Source organism: Abrus precatorius, unplaced genomic scaffold (genome assembly GCF_003935025.1).
Source record: "Abrus precatorius isolate BTA unplaced genomic scaffold, Abrus_2018 Scaffold7, whole genome shotgun sequence".
Taxonomy (NCBI): Eukaryota; Viridiplantae; Streptophyta; class Magnoliopsida; order Fabales; family Fabaceae; genus Abrus; species Abrus precatorius.
The window spans coordinates 16,954,424-16,975,156 of NW_020874417.1; the positions used below are offsets into that span (position 1 = coordinate 16,954,424).

Genomic DNA, 20,733 nt, shown 5'->3' on the forward strand with positions numbered 1-20,733 from the left:
AAATGTCATGATATATCCTCATCGATGATGAAGACGCAAGCTGTACTTCTTTCCCTGCTGAATTGTAATTAGTTAGTTCACTCTGTTGTCGATATCCATCAAGAGTTGTTCTATCATGTTCTGTTTAGTTTGTATATTGGTATGAAATTTTAGTGTTCTTTAGTTTGAGCGCATGTATATTGTGTTGTACACTTGTACACGCCAATGATACGTTACTGTTATCCCTTAATGAAATTTCGTTGATTCAAACTTCAGAACGAGTCTTTTTTGTGTTAGCTAATAGATTTTGCCTGCAGTAGTTGTTTCTTTTGCTCTCATTGCAATGTGCTTCTTGCCTTGCAAGTTGCTCTCTGGAAGCTGATTAGAGTGATATTTGACCATGTAATTTGTCCTAGAGCCGTTTGGTTAAATAAATCTATTATCTAGCTAAATTGAAAATATTCGTATTAAATTTTGCGGCTGAGGAGTGGGGTTACTTGAAAAGGGTAAAAGGATAAAGTTGACTCTCACTGGGGTCGTAATAACTAGAGGATGTAGTATCATGATGAGCTCCGATTTTAACCCTCCGCGGGGAATTATCATGTGGTAATGCCCCTGGAAAATTTCCTTTGACTTTTATTTTTTCATTTTGGGTAAAGTAGAGGCGTCCTAAAAAGCCGAACTAATCAAGCATTTCCTAATGGAAGCACAGGTCCTCCCTTTCAGACGTTTATTTTTAGGGTCACAAGGCAGAGTTTTTATTTTTGGGTTCCAAACTAGCAGAGTTTGTATAATTATTTTGACACGAGAGATGATAATAGATAGATTGTGGATAGAGTACTACATAATTCATATTTGTATTTGTGTTTTAAAAAAATATATGTACTTTTTAGGTATTCATACCCTCATATTTTGTGTTTATCTAAAAAAAATATTTATCTAATTTTACATATAATAATATAAAAGTTTATACATAACTACTAACAAAATTTAAACATTAAATAAAAAATAATTATTTAAAAATTATAAGTGCTAAATATATTTTAATACATTAATTTTTTATTTAAAGAAGTTACTCCTCATATATTTTTTATTTGTTATTAATTATATCAAAGAAACAAATAAATCAAAAATTTTATTTAACATAAGTCAATATAATATCACATAATTTTCATTAAATTTTTAAATATTTTGTATGTTTCATATGTAAATGTTTTTTCAAAAGTCAATCTCATAAATTGTATTAGCCTAACGATATAAAATAGTGAATAAATTTTTTTATTAAAATATAAAAAAATTATTTTTATAGTTTACTTTATTGGTAAATATATATAAATAAATTTAATTAGATAGATGTTTATATTTTTAAATATACATTCTTTTATTTGAGTAACATAACTATTTATATTAAATTTTTTAATATTTTATTTTGCATAAAAGAAATTTAAAAATCAGAGAATTATAAATTGAAAGATAATATAACTCAAAGATTCAAAATAAAAAATTTGTCCATTCAAAATATAATAATTATGGCCTATAACATGAAATTACATAAAATAAATAGTGAAATCTTTATCTTGATCAAAATTTTACAAAATACAAAAAATTTCTAAAACCTAAAAGTGAATTAGGTTCTTGTTGTCTTGAATTCTTAGTTACTCTATTAGAAGTAAAAAATTATTCAAACGAGATTATATGAAATTAGAACAATAAAAATGATTAAAAATATCAATAATAATTATAATAAAATTTTAGGTTTACTTGTTCAAGACTTACTTTTGTATGAAAGTTCTCGTACTTGACCTCTGAATTTTATGAAAAGTGATAGGTTAGATTTTCTCCGTAAGTCACATTATTAAAACACAACTTTCGATAGGATAAGTTATGAAGCAACTCATATGATTACATAATTATTAACAATTATAGAGGGAACCTAACCAAATATTTAAAGTATTAACTCTAATTCTCTCTTTTTGGATTAAGACCTCCCTCACATGTAGGTATGGGGTGGGGTGAGTATTTAAGTACTCATACTTGCACCCATCTCCATTAAAATTTGTGAGTATTTTTCTATACTCATATTTGTATTCGTTTAACGGATAAATATTCTACTCGTTGAGGGATAAATTTTAATTGGTCCACGTGGTAGAATTTCTAAAACATTTCCTGCCTGTCTCTCTCCCCTACTTCTTCTTCTTTGCTTCATCTTCTTCCTCGAGAAAACAAATGGTGCCAAAAAAATTAGAAAAAAAAAAGATCTTTTGGATAGTAGAAAGAAGATATTATTTCACAGGGTAATTTCGTTGTTTTAAAAATTTGTAAGGTAAAAAGAAATTATTTTATACTAAATATAAATATTAATTATTTTTAAAAAAATAATGCTTTTTTTCCATTTTAGGAAAAAAAATTTTATAGGAGCCATTAAAGTAAGAGTGAAAGATCGTTATTTGATCTAGAGTAAAAAGAAGTTATTTTATATTAAATATAAATATTAATTATTTTAAAAAAAATAATGTTTTTTTTTCCATTTTAGGAAATTTTTTTTATAGGAGCCATTAAAGTAAGAGTGAAAGATCGTTATTTGATCTAGCACTCCAACAGCAAAGTTAGTAAAAATTAAAGTTATATTTTATTTTTTGTAATTTTTTGCATGTGAAAAATAGAAAAATAAGAAAACATGAATATAGGAAAATAAAAAATTATGAAAATAGGAAAATTAAAAAATAAAAATAGCAAAAAATAGGATAATAGGAAAATAGAAATTTATATTTTTAAATCAGAATTATTAGATATATAATTAAAATATATTATAAAATTTATAATATTTTATTTTTTAGGTAGAAAATTATATTTAAAAGTAAAAATAATGTTGATATTATTTAGTATTGTAAATATTATTATGTTAAAATAACTAAAATTTAAACATATATAAATATATATTAATTGAGAAATATAAAATAATTAAATTAAATAAATATATGAATTAAAATTACATGTGATTGTTAATAGATTACTAAAATAAATGACTAATTATAACAAAATAAAATTGAAATAATAAAAAAAATATATTAATTAATAAATTTACATTCTTAAAAAAATCTACAATTGCTAAATTTGTAAAAAAAATAATAAAAAATATTTTGTCATATAATTCAAAAATACTAACTAATTTAAAATTCTGAAAGATAAAAATATAGTCACTAATAATTTAATTATAAATTAATTATTTTAAAAAATTAAAGAGTAAAAGAATAAAGAATTAAGTGAAAAAAAACATGAATATATAAAATTAGCAATAAATTAAATTGAAAATATAAAATACTAAAATTCAAATAAATTAGATAATTAGTAATTTAGACATTTGAATCTTTTAACAAGTTTGCATTTATTTATATGATTTAGATTAAGAATAATAAATTTATGTGTTAAAACTATTAATTTAAGTGTAAAAAAAATATAATAGTTGATTACATTAGTAAAAATTTAGATAAATAATTTTTTTATAATGAAATTTTTAATATATAAATTTTTTTGTAAGCTGTTGTTGAAATATATGTTGTAGATTTACTAATTGAAGATAAATTTAGTAAAAGAGTTATTTTTGTTAATACAATCATTTATAAAGTCTATTTAAGGTAGAATTTGTTTAATAATAAAATAAAATTATTTTTGTTAATTTTTATTACTTATATTGAAAATATGAAGTTTATGATTTACTTGTTTAAACAGATTTTAGATGACATCATCTTTGTCTCGTAGTAGAGTGTTAAATCTCGGCCTTGAGGATGATTCATTATTGCGCTATCAGTCTATTCATATTTCAGAACATATTTGGGATAGGCGTGAACACCCAATTTTGAGAGTGAGGAGATGTCATTTCATATCTGTTGGCATGTAAGAAGTTCTAGTAGAGATTCTTCCTCATTTAACACTAGCAGGATTTGCTAGAGTTACACAATTGGCTAGTATTCCTATTGGCTGTCAGTTGATTACAAATTTGATGAAAAGATGGAGGCTAGAGACTCATACCTTTCACATGCCTCTTGGAGAGTGTACTATTACTCTTGAAGGCATTGCTATTCAGATGAGTCTTCATATTGATGGAAGGCTAGTTATTTCTCTTGCAGGAGGTGATAAGGCACAGATCGTTGAAGATTTGTTGGAAATTAGACCACCTAGTTCTGCATTTATGCGTAGCAGCTTGAAACTTACTTGTTTGGATAAACATTTTTCCCATGTTGGCTTGCACAGCCAAAATGCCATTCAGCTAACTCAGTTTGCTAGAGTTTATATTTTGAAACTGATTGGTGGATTTATGTTAGCTGATCATTCCAGTAGAAGGGTTCCAATTAGGTACCTTCTATTACCTGAGGATTTGGAGATCACTGGATAATATAGCTAGGGAGCTATAGAATTAACATTCCTATACAGAGAGTTATGCATGTTTACAAATATTGATCGATCTGGTATTTGAGGATTGACTCCACTAGTGATGATATGGACATGGGATAAGTTTCTATTTTTAGTTTTGGGTAATCCCTCTACACACAGAATGATCTTCCTTATGATGCACGGTATAGCTACGATATTTATTTTTTCATTAAATAGTTATACAAAAATATTATGTTACAACCATTAGTACTGATATTTATGTTTGTATAGGTGGTTAGGTAATCAAAATTATAAGAAAGAGATAAAGGATCTTGCATACTTTAGATTCAAATTTGATCATTTGAAATGTGATGAGGTATTTTGTTAATTGTTAATGATCAATGTTATCAATTTATGAATAACTAAATTAATTGTTTTTTGACTTGCATATTGTGTGGCAACCATAAAGTATGGATTTAATGCATACTTTCCCCGCCATATGCACTAAGGGTAAAAACAATTATGCCACTTATTTCTTCTCAGATATGTGAATGGTACCAGCTCGATCGTGTCATGCGTCAATTTAGGATAGTACAACATTTTCTCATACTCCTTATTTGCCAGACCAGCTACATGACACTACTCTTAGAGGGAAGACCATTGACAATTAGGAGTCCAAGTTTAGGGTCGTACTAGAGCGTTGGGACATAAGATTAGATTGGGTAGTGAGTAATTGGTATGTTGAGTTTGAACTCTGAATACATGTCGTAGTACATTACTCATGCCAGACGGTGGATGAGCAAGGATGATACAATGTTTGCATTACTTGTAAGTATTATTCTCCTATTTATGTTATTTACTTTGTTTAATAAATTATAATATGATATGCAATGATAATGCAAAGAGATACTCATGAGAGGACATATTACTTGTGTAGTGATGGTAGTGATACATTTTCATTTGAGGAGATAAAAGAGTTGTGTGAGACGATATTATCCTTACAAAATGAGTAGGAACACATCTTGGAGCCTTCATCCTCATGTGACCCTTCTATCCAAAGTGAAAATATAGATGAGCCTCAGATTGACATTGGTATGAGGGACAACATCAGAAAGGCAAAGGTTTGCAACATCGATGAACGTCAGTTCAGGTATTTAGCTGTTATGCTTAATTGGAGACTTGTAAATAAATTCTTTGTTTTAGTTTATTAAATATTGTTTGGTTTTTAAAATTACAGGCCACAAATTTTACTTTACCCCCTTTGCTTTAACAAGGAAATAGTGTTTATTATGTCCCTCCACCTTTCCCATTTCACCCTTCGCAAAGGACACAATCATCTTATGTTCACTCATCACAATACACAAACATCCCTCATGCATATCCACTTTCCACCAGTGAATATTATGTTTCTGATGCTACCCTTTTTATGACACCTCTTCCGTATGAGCCTATGTTCTTTACACCGAATGCACCCGATGTAGGAACTCATGAAAGTGAACAAGGTGGGCAAACAACATCATTGCTACCAAGGAACGAGCGTGGAATTGATCTTAATGACGAATTCATTGGAGCCTCAGATGTAGCAGGACTTGATGTGAGACGTAACCCTTACCGTAGAGCGCGAGATCATCGTCGACAGTGTATTCTCACACCTCATGAGGAGGGACCTCATGACTAGTCCTTGTATTTTGATTGAAGATATGTTATCATATTGTATTAGAGAACATCGTGATTTTGACTACTTGGGTGATTAGTTTTTTTTTGTTGTTGTTGGTTGTTATAACATACCACTGATGTTAGTTAATAGTTTATTTGGTTTAGATGCACAAATGATTTATATTTTTGCACATTCCTCATGTTTCTTTCATTTCTTAATTAAGTGACATAACATCAATGCAAACTAATAAGACAACATACTTTTAATTAATCTAGCATAAGTTTACAATGATAAATGAAACATAAAGACTATGTTATTCCACATTTCGTTATTTACCAATCGATGACAATGTTACTCTTCAGTATTATTATCATTGCTTTGTTGAGGACAATGACGTTGATTGTGACTCAATTGTCGATATAACCTACATCGTTGTCGCAATTGTGACTCAACTCAATTCACTTTATTTCTAATTCCAGAAGCCTTTGGTCATCCTTTATCTCGTGCTCTATCTTGATCTGGCAACAACTTTTACTCAGAATTTTGTAAAATGTTATTTTCATTTTTAAGTGGCCACCACTGAGATAAGTATGCGTTTAGAACATACTACAAAGTATAAACATGGTCAACATATTATCAAAAGTCTATACTCAAAGTAGCACAAACAGCTATGACATGTAAACATGGATATTGGTATGCCTGAAATTTACCACATTCACAGAATTGTGTAGATAATATCACACTCTACTTTTGACCGCCCTCTTGTGTCATTGGATTAAAAGCCTCTTCAACTTCAAACCTTATTCTTTGTATGTCATAACACGAACCTGATATGAAAATGCTTCTTCTTGATTTTTTTTTCTATAACTTTACAATATCTTTTACCATTGTTCATGTCATTCATTGCCCTCTTACCATGCTTCACAAAATACTCAACCAATCTAGCATACGTTGCTTTGACAAAGGCAGTAATTAGGAGATTTATTGCCTCTTTTAAAACCCTATTAGCTGACTTTGACAAATTAGTAGTCATGTGCCCATAACACCGCCCTTCATCATCATAAACCAAACTTCACTTTTCCTTTGATATGTTGTCAATCCAAGTTTGAATTTCGGAAGAATGCAAACGAAATGTATCAAGCTTTGCTTCAAATCTTTGCTTGCAGGGTGTATATGCTATATTTAAATAAGTCATAGGGTTAATGGTGAAAAATAGGTATATATTGATTAATTAATCAAAATACACAAATGTTATAAAAAAAACTTACCTAACTTGATAAGTATACTCTTCAAGGTGGTATTTTTTAATCTTCTATTGAAATTACTTGCAATGTGACGAATACGATAAATATGGTAAGCATTGGGAGGTTGTCACTCAATGTGTAGGTTAGACATAACACCTTTAATACTTTGGTGGCGATTAGATATCAAACAAATTCCATTCTTATCAATAACATTCACACGAATCATTGCTAAGAACCATTCTTATGCTGATAATGTTTCTCTTTCAATAATAGAAAATGCTATAGGAAGCACACTGTTATTGCCATCTTGAGTTGTAGCAATTAGCAATGTTTGCTTATACTTACCATACAAAAAGGTACTGTCTACCTATATTATAGGCTTACAGAACTTGAAGGCTTCACGATATTGCCTAAATGACCAAAATAATCAATGAAAGACTTTGAATCTATTATCTACTACATTACCTCTAACATAATCATTGGTTTCAATTTTGTAAATCGACCCAAGAGCATGTAATTGCATGTATTCTAACCATCTTGGCAATGTTGCATCTTAATTACCAAATATTGTCACAATTGCTTTTTATTTTGCTTTCCATGCTTTTTTGTATGAAATTGAATATCCAAATTGTCTAGTTATTCTCTCTTGGATTAATGAAATTGGCACTAATGGTTCTTGTTTAACCATACTTGTCAATAAAAATAAACAATATTTCTTAACTAATGATCATTTAAACATCATTTTAAAAAAACAAACAAAAATAAAATCAATTAATTTACATATTAAGAATGTATGAACAAATAAAATTTGAATCTAACTTTTTGTGGTCTTGAGAAGTCATGGTATTTACACATGTATGCGTATCACCCCATTTTCTAATTTCCTACTTATTTATATTTTTGGGTAACAATGCTCTTACTTTCCAAGGACACCCGAAATTATGATTCACACACTTGACAACATGAGTTGTCGCTTTTAATTCAACTACAAAAAATGTTTGATGTTTCCTCATTGCATAATATTTTATCGCCATTTTAACCTCCTTTCTAGAGTCAAAGAATTGTCCAACATATAATGCATCTCTTTGTATTCATGGTTGTGACGAATGCAACTTAAAAAAATTCAATTCTTGATCAGGATGTTCTCAATTAATAGCAGTGTAGTGTAAGCTTATATTCCAAAATGGTGTTAAAGAATCTGTATTAAACTCACACAATGTTAGTAAAAAAAAATTCACAATTAATGTATTATATAAAATTATACTTGTTAATTGTCCTTGCATATCATTATTTCTTTCAATGTTTAAAATATTGATCATTGAATCAAAACTATCATCCAAATCACTATTAGAAAAATTGTCTAAAGGAATTTTTTCTTCATCTTCATAGTCATCATCGTAGTTATTAATAAATTAGTAAATTTGAACCATTATCCAATTTAAATAAATATTATATATTACCTCTTCCAGTTGCATAATCTTCTTCTTTGTCATTAACATTAACAAGTGACAGAGATAAATTTAAACCTAATGATTGTGCAATAACATTAGAAGTTTCACCAACCGTAATATCTACATATAACTCAACTACATTTCTTTGATGTCATTCTTGACATGCACTTATCATGCAGTCAATGTCTTCATCATCACATACATTTAAAATTGTGTGATTTTTACTCCTTGCATCAACTAACATTTGTGAAATTAGTCTAAAAATTACATTACTACTGCACAATCTCAGTTTTGTATATATCTTTTTTTCAACATCCCGAAAAAAATTTCACGTTCTATCTTAATCATCTTCTTCTTCCCTTCAAGTATTATATTCTCATTTTCTTCGTACACTCTTCCATTCCAATATAAAATAACCACAATTTCAGTCATCATGCATATCAAATTAAAATAATACAAAAAAATATTATTAAAATAAATTAACTACTTAAACAAATACTAATAGAAAATATTACAAGAATATTAATTTAAAAGAGATTTATATTTATATTTTTAATATTGTACTTACATTAAATAAATTATTATAGCACCACAAATATTTTTAATTTCATAAATTCATAATAATATTAATATTATTATTTCAAACTTAATTGCAAAAATTAAAAAATTAAAATTCTAACCTTCAACTCCTCTTACAAATTTAGCTACTTCTAAACTTTTTACAACCAATACACACCTGAACATCTATATATATATACATTTTAAATTGGGTAAAATTTGGTAGAAAAAAGAGTGTAATATTGTTTAACTACGCGGTAAAAGCGTGACTACCGCATGGTGCACTAGGCAAGTGTCAGCGTCAAAGTAACCAATACATTGTAAATGTCAGAATTTAACCTACCGACACACAGGTGTCGCAAAAAATTCAACCGACATATAAGTGTTGAACTACTCTCGGCCAACACTTATACCAAGTGGTAGAAATCTAAATTAGTGTCAGTTGTTATTTTGCTAACACTTTTTTTTATATTATATAAAATTTAATATTGCTATATCGTAAGCCGACATTATGCACAAAAAACAAAATTTAATGTGTGTCGGCTAGAAAGTTGACGATACTGTATTAATTCATCATAGACAGAGCATTTGTATCGCAATCATCCTATTTGAAGAAATTGTTTCTCTATTCACCCCATGTAGGAAAAAAAACTCTTGCAATGCCAATAGTTTATAAACAGTAAAATATGTTTTTAATTTTTATAGATATAATTAAATCTAATTTTTATCTTTTTAAAAAATATTCTAATTTTAATTATCATCAAATATCATTCAATGCTGAAGTAATATGTATCAAGATTTGCATAGCATGTTAGTTTAGAATGATCATTAATGTAATAATAAAAACCTTTTTAAAAATTTTAAATTTTAAAGAGTTCTTTTTAACGAACTCTTTTAAAAAAAATTACATAAAAAACTATGTAAACTAGCAAGTATTTACTATATTGTACAAGTACATTCAAATTTACATGAATTTCAAAAATCATATTTATTATTTTAAAAAATTTTAAATAAAAATTAAAAATGATTAATATAAAAGTTTTTTAAAAAAATATATAAAGTATCGTTTTAAACGTGAAGAAGTCGTGTAACTAAAAGAAAAGAGGGTATGGGACTGTATTATTTCAAATAAAAAACAATAATTTTATCTTGTTTTTATTATATGCTAACCGGTTAAACACACGATGCATCACTTCTTTTAAGGGTACTAGATCGATGCTTAAAAGTTTAAACCACCTTTCAATTACATTTTCTTAAACTAGTTTACTATTTGTTAGGTTATGAGTGATGCGTTGACGTTGAGAGAGAGAGGCGTCTTTTGTGACCAAACTTGCTTTCCGCTGTGTGGAGTCTGAACTGGGGAAGATCGTAATTATGTGAGAATTTAAATAATGAGACATATTGAAAATTATATACAGACAGATAAGCTCGAATGGAATTAGCTTCTCCGTCAAACAAATACGAAAGGGATCCACCGTGTACGCATACTCATATGGATCCAAAGAAGTTAATTAGTATCTCATTGTTGACCATTATAAAGTCAATTTTGTGCATTTAAAAAAAATATAATTTCTCATCTGCTATAACCAGGAACTGGTACAATTACTATTTTACAACCTATAACAATGAAGGCACAATTTGCATAATACTTACACATATTTCTTTAAAAAAATAAAAAAATACATGTCACGATGTTTCTCTTAATTGGACACATTGCTTTCAATTAATCAGGGCCTATGAAAACCTTTGGTTGCACCACACCCCATAATGGATGAAGGCAACTTCCCAACCCTCTCTATTCCTTCTTCGAAAACCACTCCCATGCCCATATAGAAGTGAGACTCTATATGGCAATGGAAAGCCCACACACCAGGATTATCCGACCTAAACCTCAAAGCAGTCCATCCAAATGGGTGCACTGGCACGGTGTTTTTCATAATGGGGTTCACCAAATTATAATTTTTAGTTTCATTGTTCACATCAAACTTACCCTTCCCATACCCAAGAACCCAAAAATCATGCCCATGAAGATGCCACGGATGTGTCTCGCTGTTGTTTACGTTCATGGTATTAGCATTTTGAAGTATAATATCCACCGTTGTGTTGAACTTCAGCCTATAAATCCCATTGCTAGAAGTGGCATTAACGTTTTTGGACACATTAAAAATGTCATAATTAGCAAAATCATAGCCATCAGGGGGAGGAGTGGGGTTGAATGCATCGGTTATGTTCTCTTTGAGAGCAATAAGATATGGGGTATGAGGGAGTGTGAAAGAGACATTGTTAACCGACCAGTGTCGATAACCGTTTATGTTGTTTTGTGTGTTCAAGAACACTATAACTCTATCCGAGGTTGTTGGAGGTTTGTGTATGTAACCTTGGCGTGCTTTGATGGCATTGCTTTGAGCCAGCCTTGGCACTACATCATCCCAAGCAGGAGGAGAAGGTGGAACCGTTGGAGGGGATCGTTTTGGATGGTTAGGGTAGTAGTTGAAAATGGCCAACCCAGGTGGGGTGGTTCTATTTCTACTTACCACGTTTGAAGTGATCCAATAGTTCCTTGATGGGTCTTGATCAGTTTTCACGAGAACCGAATAGGTCTCACCAGAATATATGAAGAGATTTTGAACTTCAAAAGGCTCAACATAGTGACCATCTGCTTCAACCACGGTCATGTTATGGCCCTGCTTCATTAGAAACATGTTATGAAGAGGCAAAGAGTAGTAAAAGTAATGAACAAAAGATTAAGCTGATTTGACTTGACAATTGTGAATGTTTGATTACCTCTATTTGGAAACTAAGTGCTGACAAAGCAGTCAAGCTAGCAATTCTTAGTCGGTATGTTTTGCCTGGGATCACAGTCTGTACAAAGGGAGAGCATTCAGGATTTGACGTGTTGCAAATTGCAGTATTTGAGCTTGGAGACGTTGAACAGTTGAATCTTCCTTTTCCATGAATCAGAAGTGACTGAGGGAACCAAACACCCACAAAGAATAAAATCAACAAATAGTTATTGAGATTTTATATAAGCCTTTCACATTTTGTAAACTCTTTCTTAATTTCTAACTTTATAATGTGTCATTTTTAATACAAAATAACAGTAAAAAATAAAATATAGTTAAAATAAGTTACTTTTAATAAAGTCCAAGCTAAATAAAGAATTTTAAAATTTTCAAAACTAGAAATACCCAACCTTAGTCACAAAAACTAAATTGAGAAGACATGTAGATGGTAAATTTTAAATTGAAGCATTTACCTGAGGTTCCCCCACCCATTGAAAGGGAATTGCAGACAATCCAGCAGCTTGTTCATAAGTGCTTTGGTGATACCAATCATTGAGAATGATGCTTCGGTCAAGGTCATAAGCAAAGGGTTCAGGATCACGGGGCGCCACACGAATCATTCCATATAACCCTGCTTCCCTTTGCATTCCATAGTGAGCGTGGTAAAGATATGTACCGGGCTGTAATATAAAAAAGATGCAAACAAATTAGATATCAATTGTTTTGATTGATGACATGAGTGGATTACAAATATAGCTTATTAGTGTTGAAAAGCAATACATGAATGATTGTTGTGATTTTTATTTTTTTTTCAACTTTCAAAATATAGAATTACAACACCAAATAAAAAGTAATCAATTGATCACTCATTGGCTTAACTTCATACCGCTTAAGTTTTTACAACTAACCCTGTCAACAACAAACTGATAAAGGAATGTGTCTCCAGGTAATATGGGACATTGAGTTACCCCTTCTGTTCCATCAAACCAAGGAGTTCCAATCTGCCACATACATGATTAATCAATAAGCACAAGAACTCCAAATTAACCTTATAAAATATATATATCTTAATATTTATATTTAGATAAAATACTTTGGACAAGAACATCCAAACCTGTCTAATCCCATGCCAGTGGATGGCAAGGTTTTCTGTCACCAAACTGTTTTTAACTTCAACGACAACAGTATCACCCTCCTGTGCCTGGATGGTGGGTCCTGGAGTCTTGCCATTAATGGTGATAACAAGCTTCTTATAGCAATCAGGGGACCTAAATTCATACTTTACATCCCATTTGTAATGTCTAATTCTAGCTTCAGCTGTGTGAAAAGTCCCCAAAAGGAGATAAAAAAATAGAAACAATAATGTTGGCATGGCCCTTGATCTTAACTGAAGCTCAACTATGCCTAAATAGTCAAGTATGTTTAGTATTGTGAGAGAGCTGTAGAGCAAATACAGAGATATATTGTTAAGGTATTGACTCTGATGATTGATGTAATTTTGGTGCTGGGATTTCCTTTAAATAATGAATGAATGAGGTGGAATTATAATAAGTCTATTTACATTGCTACCTCGGCCATTTCAAACTAAGTGGGTGATAGAAAATTCCTAGATTGGAATTTTGAATTTTTCGCAGCGCGTTGACCAATATCTCTGCATCTCGTGCCTCGTAGTTTCCTTTGCGATTCATTACTTGGTTTTGATTTGGTCTATGTGGACTAGAAAGAAAAGTACAAGTTATATAAATTATTGTGAATTGATGTTCCCAAGTTGATATTCATAATAATCTTTGTAAGTTTACTTTTGGCTTAGTTACAATTTTAGTTTTTGTATTTTAATATATACGTGCAATTTTGATTTTTTTTATTTTAGTTTGTTTATATTTAGTTTATTTAATTTTTTAAATTGTTCAAACTAAATATTTCACTCAAAAATTAAGATTTTTATTATATTTTATATATTTTTTATTTTTTATTTATTTGTATAAATTAATAAAATACCATCATTTCATTATACTTTTATTAATTATTAAATAAAATTTTTGGATGAAATACTTAATTTAAACATTTAAAACTTTATATATATATATATATATATATATATAAGTATTTAAAATTAAATACCAAACCATAATTTTCTATTAATAGTCACCAAACTTTTAAGTTTAATTATGTTATTCAGACAACAACTTCAAATGATAATTTTTATAATATTTTCTTATATTAAAATAAGTATCTCATTTTTTTAAATTATATCACTTTTTGTACAAAATTTGTTTATGAATACAATTTCTGTGTAAACTATAGCAGATGAAGTCCCAACAGTTTAGCAACAAACGATCTTGATCGATGCTAGTAATAAGATTAAATTGATTTGACTCAATATTTAGATTAGAAACACTTTATTTTAGTGTAAACTCTACTTATGTACTTATGTGTGGCTTGATTAGTAATAAGATTAAATTAGACCTGCCGGCTTAATTAATATATAGGCAAAACATATAGATCATATAAAAATATATATATTTTGCGATGTATAATAATAGTTCGTGAACCATTAACAATTGTATTGACTAATAGTCACACTACTGACAATTCTATATATATAATTTTTATATATTTAATAATAAAATAATGTAAATTATAAATATAAGTAGATAAAATTATAAAGATAATAGAATAGAGTTACTAATGTAGTGTTTGGGTAGTTTGAATAAGATTGTAGATTCAAATGTCGTGGTTGTCATTAGCAACAAAACTTGACACAGTTAACACAGATAATTAAATTTTTAATTATATAATTAAAGTTAATTCTTAATTATGTGTATCAAAAAGAGTTTATTAAGATATATAAAATTTATTTCAGTACCTTTTTGCGCCTTGAAAGGATATGATTTTCAACAGAAAGACCTTTTGGTACATAAAAAAATACTAAACATGACAATGAATTTACGTTAATTTTTGTAAATGCAGGCTTCATGTGTCCAGAGGACCATAATTCAATTTTTATATTTCACTGACTAGTTATTACTAATTCACCCATCAAATTGGGAGATAAGTAATAAACAAAGTTTATACTAATGAAGGACCTAAAAATCTTAAACTGTGAGAGTAACATACATACACTTAAAACTAATTTTTAAAAAAAAATTCTTAATCAAATTTTAAAACTCTTTCCTACTTATGTATGCAATGTTTTATATCTACATTATCATGTGCTTGAATAGAAGACTTTGATTTTTTTATAATAGACAAAATTCCATTACTAAAAAAAATCAATGCAAGCATAATTAATTTTATGCTCTTATAATACCACGTTTCGTCTAATACATTAAAATGAATGAATAAATAAAAAGAAAAAAAAATAATACACTAATTTTGACAATCATCCTCACCTTCAGACTTAACAAACTTGCTTAGGTAACCAAATGCCAAAAGATGAAAATGATAAGCATGCTGGACTCTCCTTCAAAATATAAATAATTAGCATTATTCTAAAATATATTATTACGCTATCAAGGAAACCACAAAATATGCTACAAATATAATTATTTTTTTTAAATCAAAGGGTGTGATTTGGGTTTTTTTTTAAAAAAAAGAGAGAAACAAAATATAAAAAAATAAAGAAAAAGAGAAAATAAATTAAAAAAATAAGAGAAAATGAGTTTAAGAGTATATTCTAATCAAAATTCATTGACAACATAAAAAAAATTTTGTATGCTATCATTTAATCATAAATTGACACGTTATTAAAAATTTTATTCACATATAATTAATTGATCGTAAAAATTCTTTTACAATAACAATATATTAAAATAATTGTATAATTTTTTAACAAACAGGAGGTGATAAAAAAAAGTCATTTTTATGTTAAAACTTGAAAGTATAGTTTTTTATTTTTTTTGTATAATTATATTTATTAGAATCTATATCTATATAATATACTAAACTTAATCCATTTCTGTACACATATCATAAGGATATTTTTTAAGAGTTTTTAAAAATAATAATTTTACAATAATTTTTATTTTTAATTTTATTAGTAATAAAAGAGTAAATTAGTTTAATTATATTAATTTCTCTAATTACTAATTAAAAAAATTTAATAATAAAAAGATCTTCAATTTAGAGATACAATAAAATCAAAAATAATTGTCCAATAAAATTGTGAAGTAATAATTAGTATTTCTTTTTTAAAACTTTCTAATAAAAAATTTTCTAAATTAGGGATACAATAAATTAATTTAAATAAAAAATAACAAATAATTTAAAATAAATATTAAATCATATTTTATATTATGTGATTTCTAATAAAGTTTAGCACAATATTTTTCTATAATTACATAATTAAAGATAAAATTAAAATTAAAATTAAATCAAAATAGAGTACTTTAAACAAAACTAATAAAAATATTTACTAATTATTATATTATACCCTATAGTTATTTTTGTAAACTTTCTAATAAAAAAATATTTGAATTAGAAATATGATAAGATCTAAAAAAATTATCCAAAAAAATTATGGAATAATATTTAGTATTTTTTTAAAAAAATTTCTAATGATAATTTTTTTTAAATTAAAGATATAATAAAATAATTTAAAAAAAATAAATAATTTAAACTTAATATTAAATCATATTTTATATGAAACAAGAATAATAATATAAAATTATTATTATACTATACTCTATAATCTCTTTGATGATTATATTCATATATTCTGCTATAAAATAATAAAATTATAGAATAATATTTAGTATTTTATCTTGAATATTTTCTAATGATAAAATTTTTTAATTAAAAATACAATAAATTAATTTAAATAAAAAAATAATTTAAACTAAATATTAAATTATATTGTATATTATATGCTTCTTAATCAGACTTGACATAAGAGAATTTTTTCTATAATTACTCTGATAGTACATAATCAGAAATAAAATTATTATAAAGTAGAATACCTTAAACAAGAATAATAATATTTACTAATTATTATAGTATTCTCTATAATTATTTTTAAATTTTTTTTAATAATAATAAAATCTTTGAATTAGAGATACAATAAAATAAAAAATAATTGTCTAACGAAATTGTGGAGTAATAGTTAGTATGTCTTTTTTGAAAACTTTCTAAAAATAAAAAAAATCTTTGAATTAGAGATAGAATAAAATAATTTAAATAAAAAATTACAAATAATTTTTACTAAATCTTAAAACATATTTTAGATTAAGTGCTTTCTGATTAGACTTAACAAAAGAATTTTTTTCTATAATTATTCTAACAGTACATAATTAGAGATAAAATTAAATCAAAATAGATTACCTTAAATAAGAATAATAATATTTACTAATTATTATAGTATACTCTATAATTCCTTTGCTAGTGAAGTCTTCTTGCATCTTGACCTACTCGCTCGCTATCTATCTTTCCCACTGCCTTGTCATAGATTGTTATCTCTTGGCAAAGCCAAGTTTCTTATCAATTTAATGTTTGCCAGGCTGCTACAGCACAACGTCCTACCTACTAATCACGATTAGCATAAGAGTCTTTTCTTTGGTTATTTCCTCCAGTTAGAACTTCGGAACCGTTTCTGAAAGTGAAAAATGTTAGAGCATTTCCAAACTTACTTCACTACAACATGATATCATCTCCAAGTCTCCTACTTCCTTGGTACAAGCTGAATTACTGGCTCGTTCATTTGATGAGCGCTACCTGTTATAGAGTTCAGTTGCACGATGAAAACCAATGGTGCCTTCCTCTGACAAAATGTTGTATCTTATATAAAGGCTCAACTCCCTTCACTACCCAACTCGAGAGACTTCCTTCTGCTTCTTACTGGCTACCTTTCTTTATCTTTTTACGTCTAGGTGGAGAAAAGCAAACAAGCCACTTCCTATTGAATGTGTAACACCTTAAAATTTAATTTCTAAAATAAATAAATTTCACAAAAATGAGAATAAAAAAATATTTCATTCAAATGGTTCCCAATGCCTAGTTCAATAAAATATTTTAAAATAAGGCTGGATTACAATTTGAATCAAATAATTATAATAGGACTTATTTAATACAATTTAGTTTCAAAATAAATATTTTAAGTCCTATAACAGTGTCATCCATCCCTTCACTGAGCTCGGTGCTGATCGTATTGGTCATCTGAAAATAAATGTATGGGTGAATAATCTACATTATCAAATACACACAAGCATAGAAACTCACCATACATGCCTCCACACATTTCCAACATTATTCAAATCATTTATCAACAAACAAAAACAATAATTTCAATATTCCATTCTCATTTATACACAGGCGTGCTTACTGCACGTTAGTCACGCTCAATGTGGCACTATGATTACAGATTTCTTATGTCCTCAACCTCTGGGACTTACTCATTTTCACACCGTGGGTGGTTGGCAGATAACCCTTGCTTCACTGATACAACGTGTGCGATCATGAGTCCCTTGACAAATATGTTAGTCAGAGGTCGAGTCAGGAGGAGAGTGTGTGGCCTGTGGTGCACCCACGCTCACTATTAGTGTCACCACCACCCTCTCTTCCCCAAGGTATTTTTATCGCCCCATCTTCCATACCCCCAGTGTATCGCTGAACCATTCATAGTTTTCTAACATTCCAAACATCATCACAATCACACTCAACATGTCATTCACACATATTTCCAACCATTCACATTATTCAACATCAATCAATGGCATGCTAACACGTAATTTCACCCACGTTCTCAATCACATCACAATATTCACTTTCACACATGGCACATAGGCTCACATTCAATTACATCACACTCAAATATCTAATTTTTGGAGAAATCCTACCATAGTCAAGCCATTTCATTACACACATGTCCAATATTCATTTCATCATGCTCAATTAAGAATCTTCTATCAAAACACGTTATCCCTACATTCTAGCTCAACCACATTACATTATCTATCAATATAAACGGATTAAAGGCACAACAAGATAGGGTAGAGTCCCCCTTACCTCAAAATGCAGACCCAAATACAAAATCAACAATAAGCGTGCTCCCCAAATAAATTTCGTCCCAAACACATGAAAAACTCTATGAGAAATCAAAAGAATAAGAAAAAGGGACGAAAATCGAAACCCTAGCAATCAAAGCTTACCTCCAAAATGCTCCAAACGTAATTCCAACCTTCAATTTAACTCCCAAATGGCTTTGGAGGCAATTTAAACAGTAAGAATGGGTTTAGAATCGAGAGAACAAAGAGAGATTTCAAAGAAAAATGTGGGAAATGGATTTTTCAAACCCTAAACCTCTCAAATACCCTTCTGGTCACAACACTCTCGCTTCAGCGAGCCATCTCTCACTGCAGTGAGGTTCTCTTGTCACAGCAACACCTCCTCTCACTACAGCGAAAATCTAAGAAAAACTTCACTCTTGTTTCTACAAAATCTCGCTACAGTGAGACCCTCTCGTTGCAGCAAGAAGCCTCTCACTACAGCGAGAACGCAACAGAATCATGCTTCTCGCCCAGGGCCTTTTTCGTTCAACCCAGCATATCCAATCTCAAATTATAACTAGTATTCACATTCATACTCATACTCACATATTCATACACATCCACGTCATCACACACATATCCACATCATTATATATATATATGTAAATCAAACACATGAAAATCACATATACACTTATATTAATATATCAAAATATTATTAAAAAAATTTAGGGCATTACAGAATGCATCCTCAAATTGGTTTGAATGCTTTAAAGGCGATCTTGATAGATTTAATAGAGATCATAAGCGCGTGTGATTTAATAAGCAGTATGCGGATCCATAGATCATAGGAAACACGGCTTTGCGCCCATCACACCATTCGAACAAAATCTTCCCTGACCCCCCAAATTCAAACGAAACATAAACCCAGTCTTTTCTTTATCGGAACCATGTCAAAAGGAAATCTCTAACACTCGATTCTCCTGCCTTCACCAGCTGGACTTATGACTCGTCTGCTATAAAAAGCTTCCCTTACAGTGTCAGGCTTGTAATATATTATTGAGAAAATCTGTAATATTTTGTATTCACTAAATGTTAATTGAAGGATTATTTGGTATTGGAATAGATTTAGATGGAGTTTAAAAAAAAGTGAACAATGTCAGTGAACAGTACGCGTGAATAGTGTTGGCAAACAGTCATTTCGGCATGACCAGTAAGGCGGTGTGAACAGTAACTCCAGCTATAAATAGGGGTCCTTGCATGAAATTTTCACTTCTTCACACTTCTTAAAGGTTCTAGAGAAACTCAAGGCCATATATCACCATTTTCTCTCATACTAAACCTTTCTAAACTTAAATTTCTCTTCAGATATGTGATTTTGCATCTGTTCTAAGGAATTTGAAGTAAGTTTTTCTAAGTTTGATGTTAGATTCACCATTCGTATATCTTCTCTTTCTCTTTCTCATAGAAGTTTATGGTGTTTTTAGGAGAGACTTCGTTCTAAAGCCAAATCTTCGATGAATCCTGAGTTAAAATAAGTAATATTCGCTAGATCTAATGTGAATCACTGTTTTAAGGTAAGAAGAGCTTACTTTAACCTATGAATTATGTTTTGAATAGTTTGATATGCTATTAAAGAAAGGTTTGAATTGGTTTTGTTAAATCTCTTTGATAAAAGTTGAGGTATAAATGATTTAATACTTGAAAGTT

General features: G+C 28.8%; 1 protein-coding gene across 1 annotated transcript; it reads right to left on the reverse strand.

Moving 5' to 3' along the window:
• Nucleotides 1-10,755: 10,755 nt before the first annotated feature.
• On the reverse strand, nt 10,756-13,527 carry LOC113873426 (L-ascorbate oxidase). Its single transcript, XM_027511533.1, has 5 exons — nt 13,158-13,527; nt 12,952-13,044; nt 12,517-12,723; nt 12,045-12,227; nt 10,756-11,944 (listed from the first exon to the last, which is right to left on the reverse strand). The coding sequence occupies exons 1-5, from the start codon at nt 13,413-13,415 to the stop codon at nt 10,988-10,990; spliced, it is 1,698 nt and encodes a 565-aa protein (XP_027367334.1). The 5' UTR covers nt 13,416-13,527; the 3' UTR covers nt 10,756-10,987.
• Nucleotides 13,528-20,733: the final 7,206 nt, after the last annotated feature.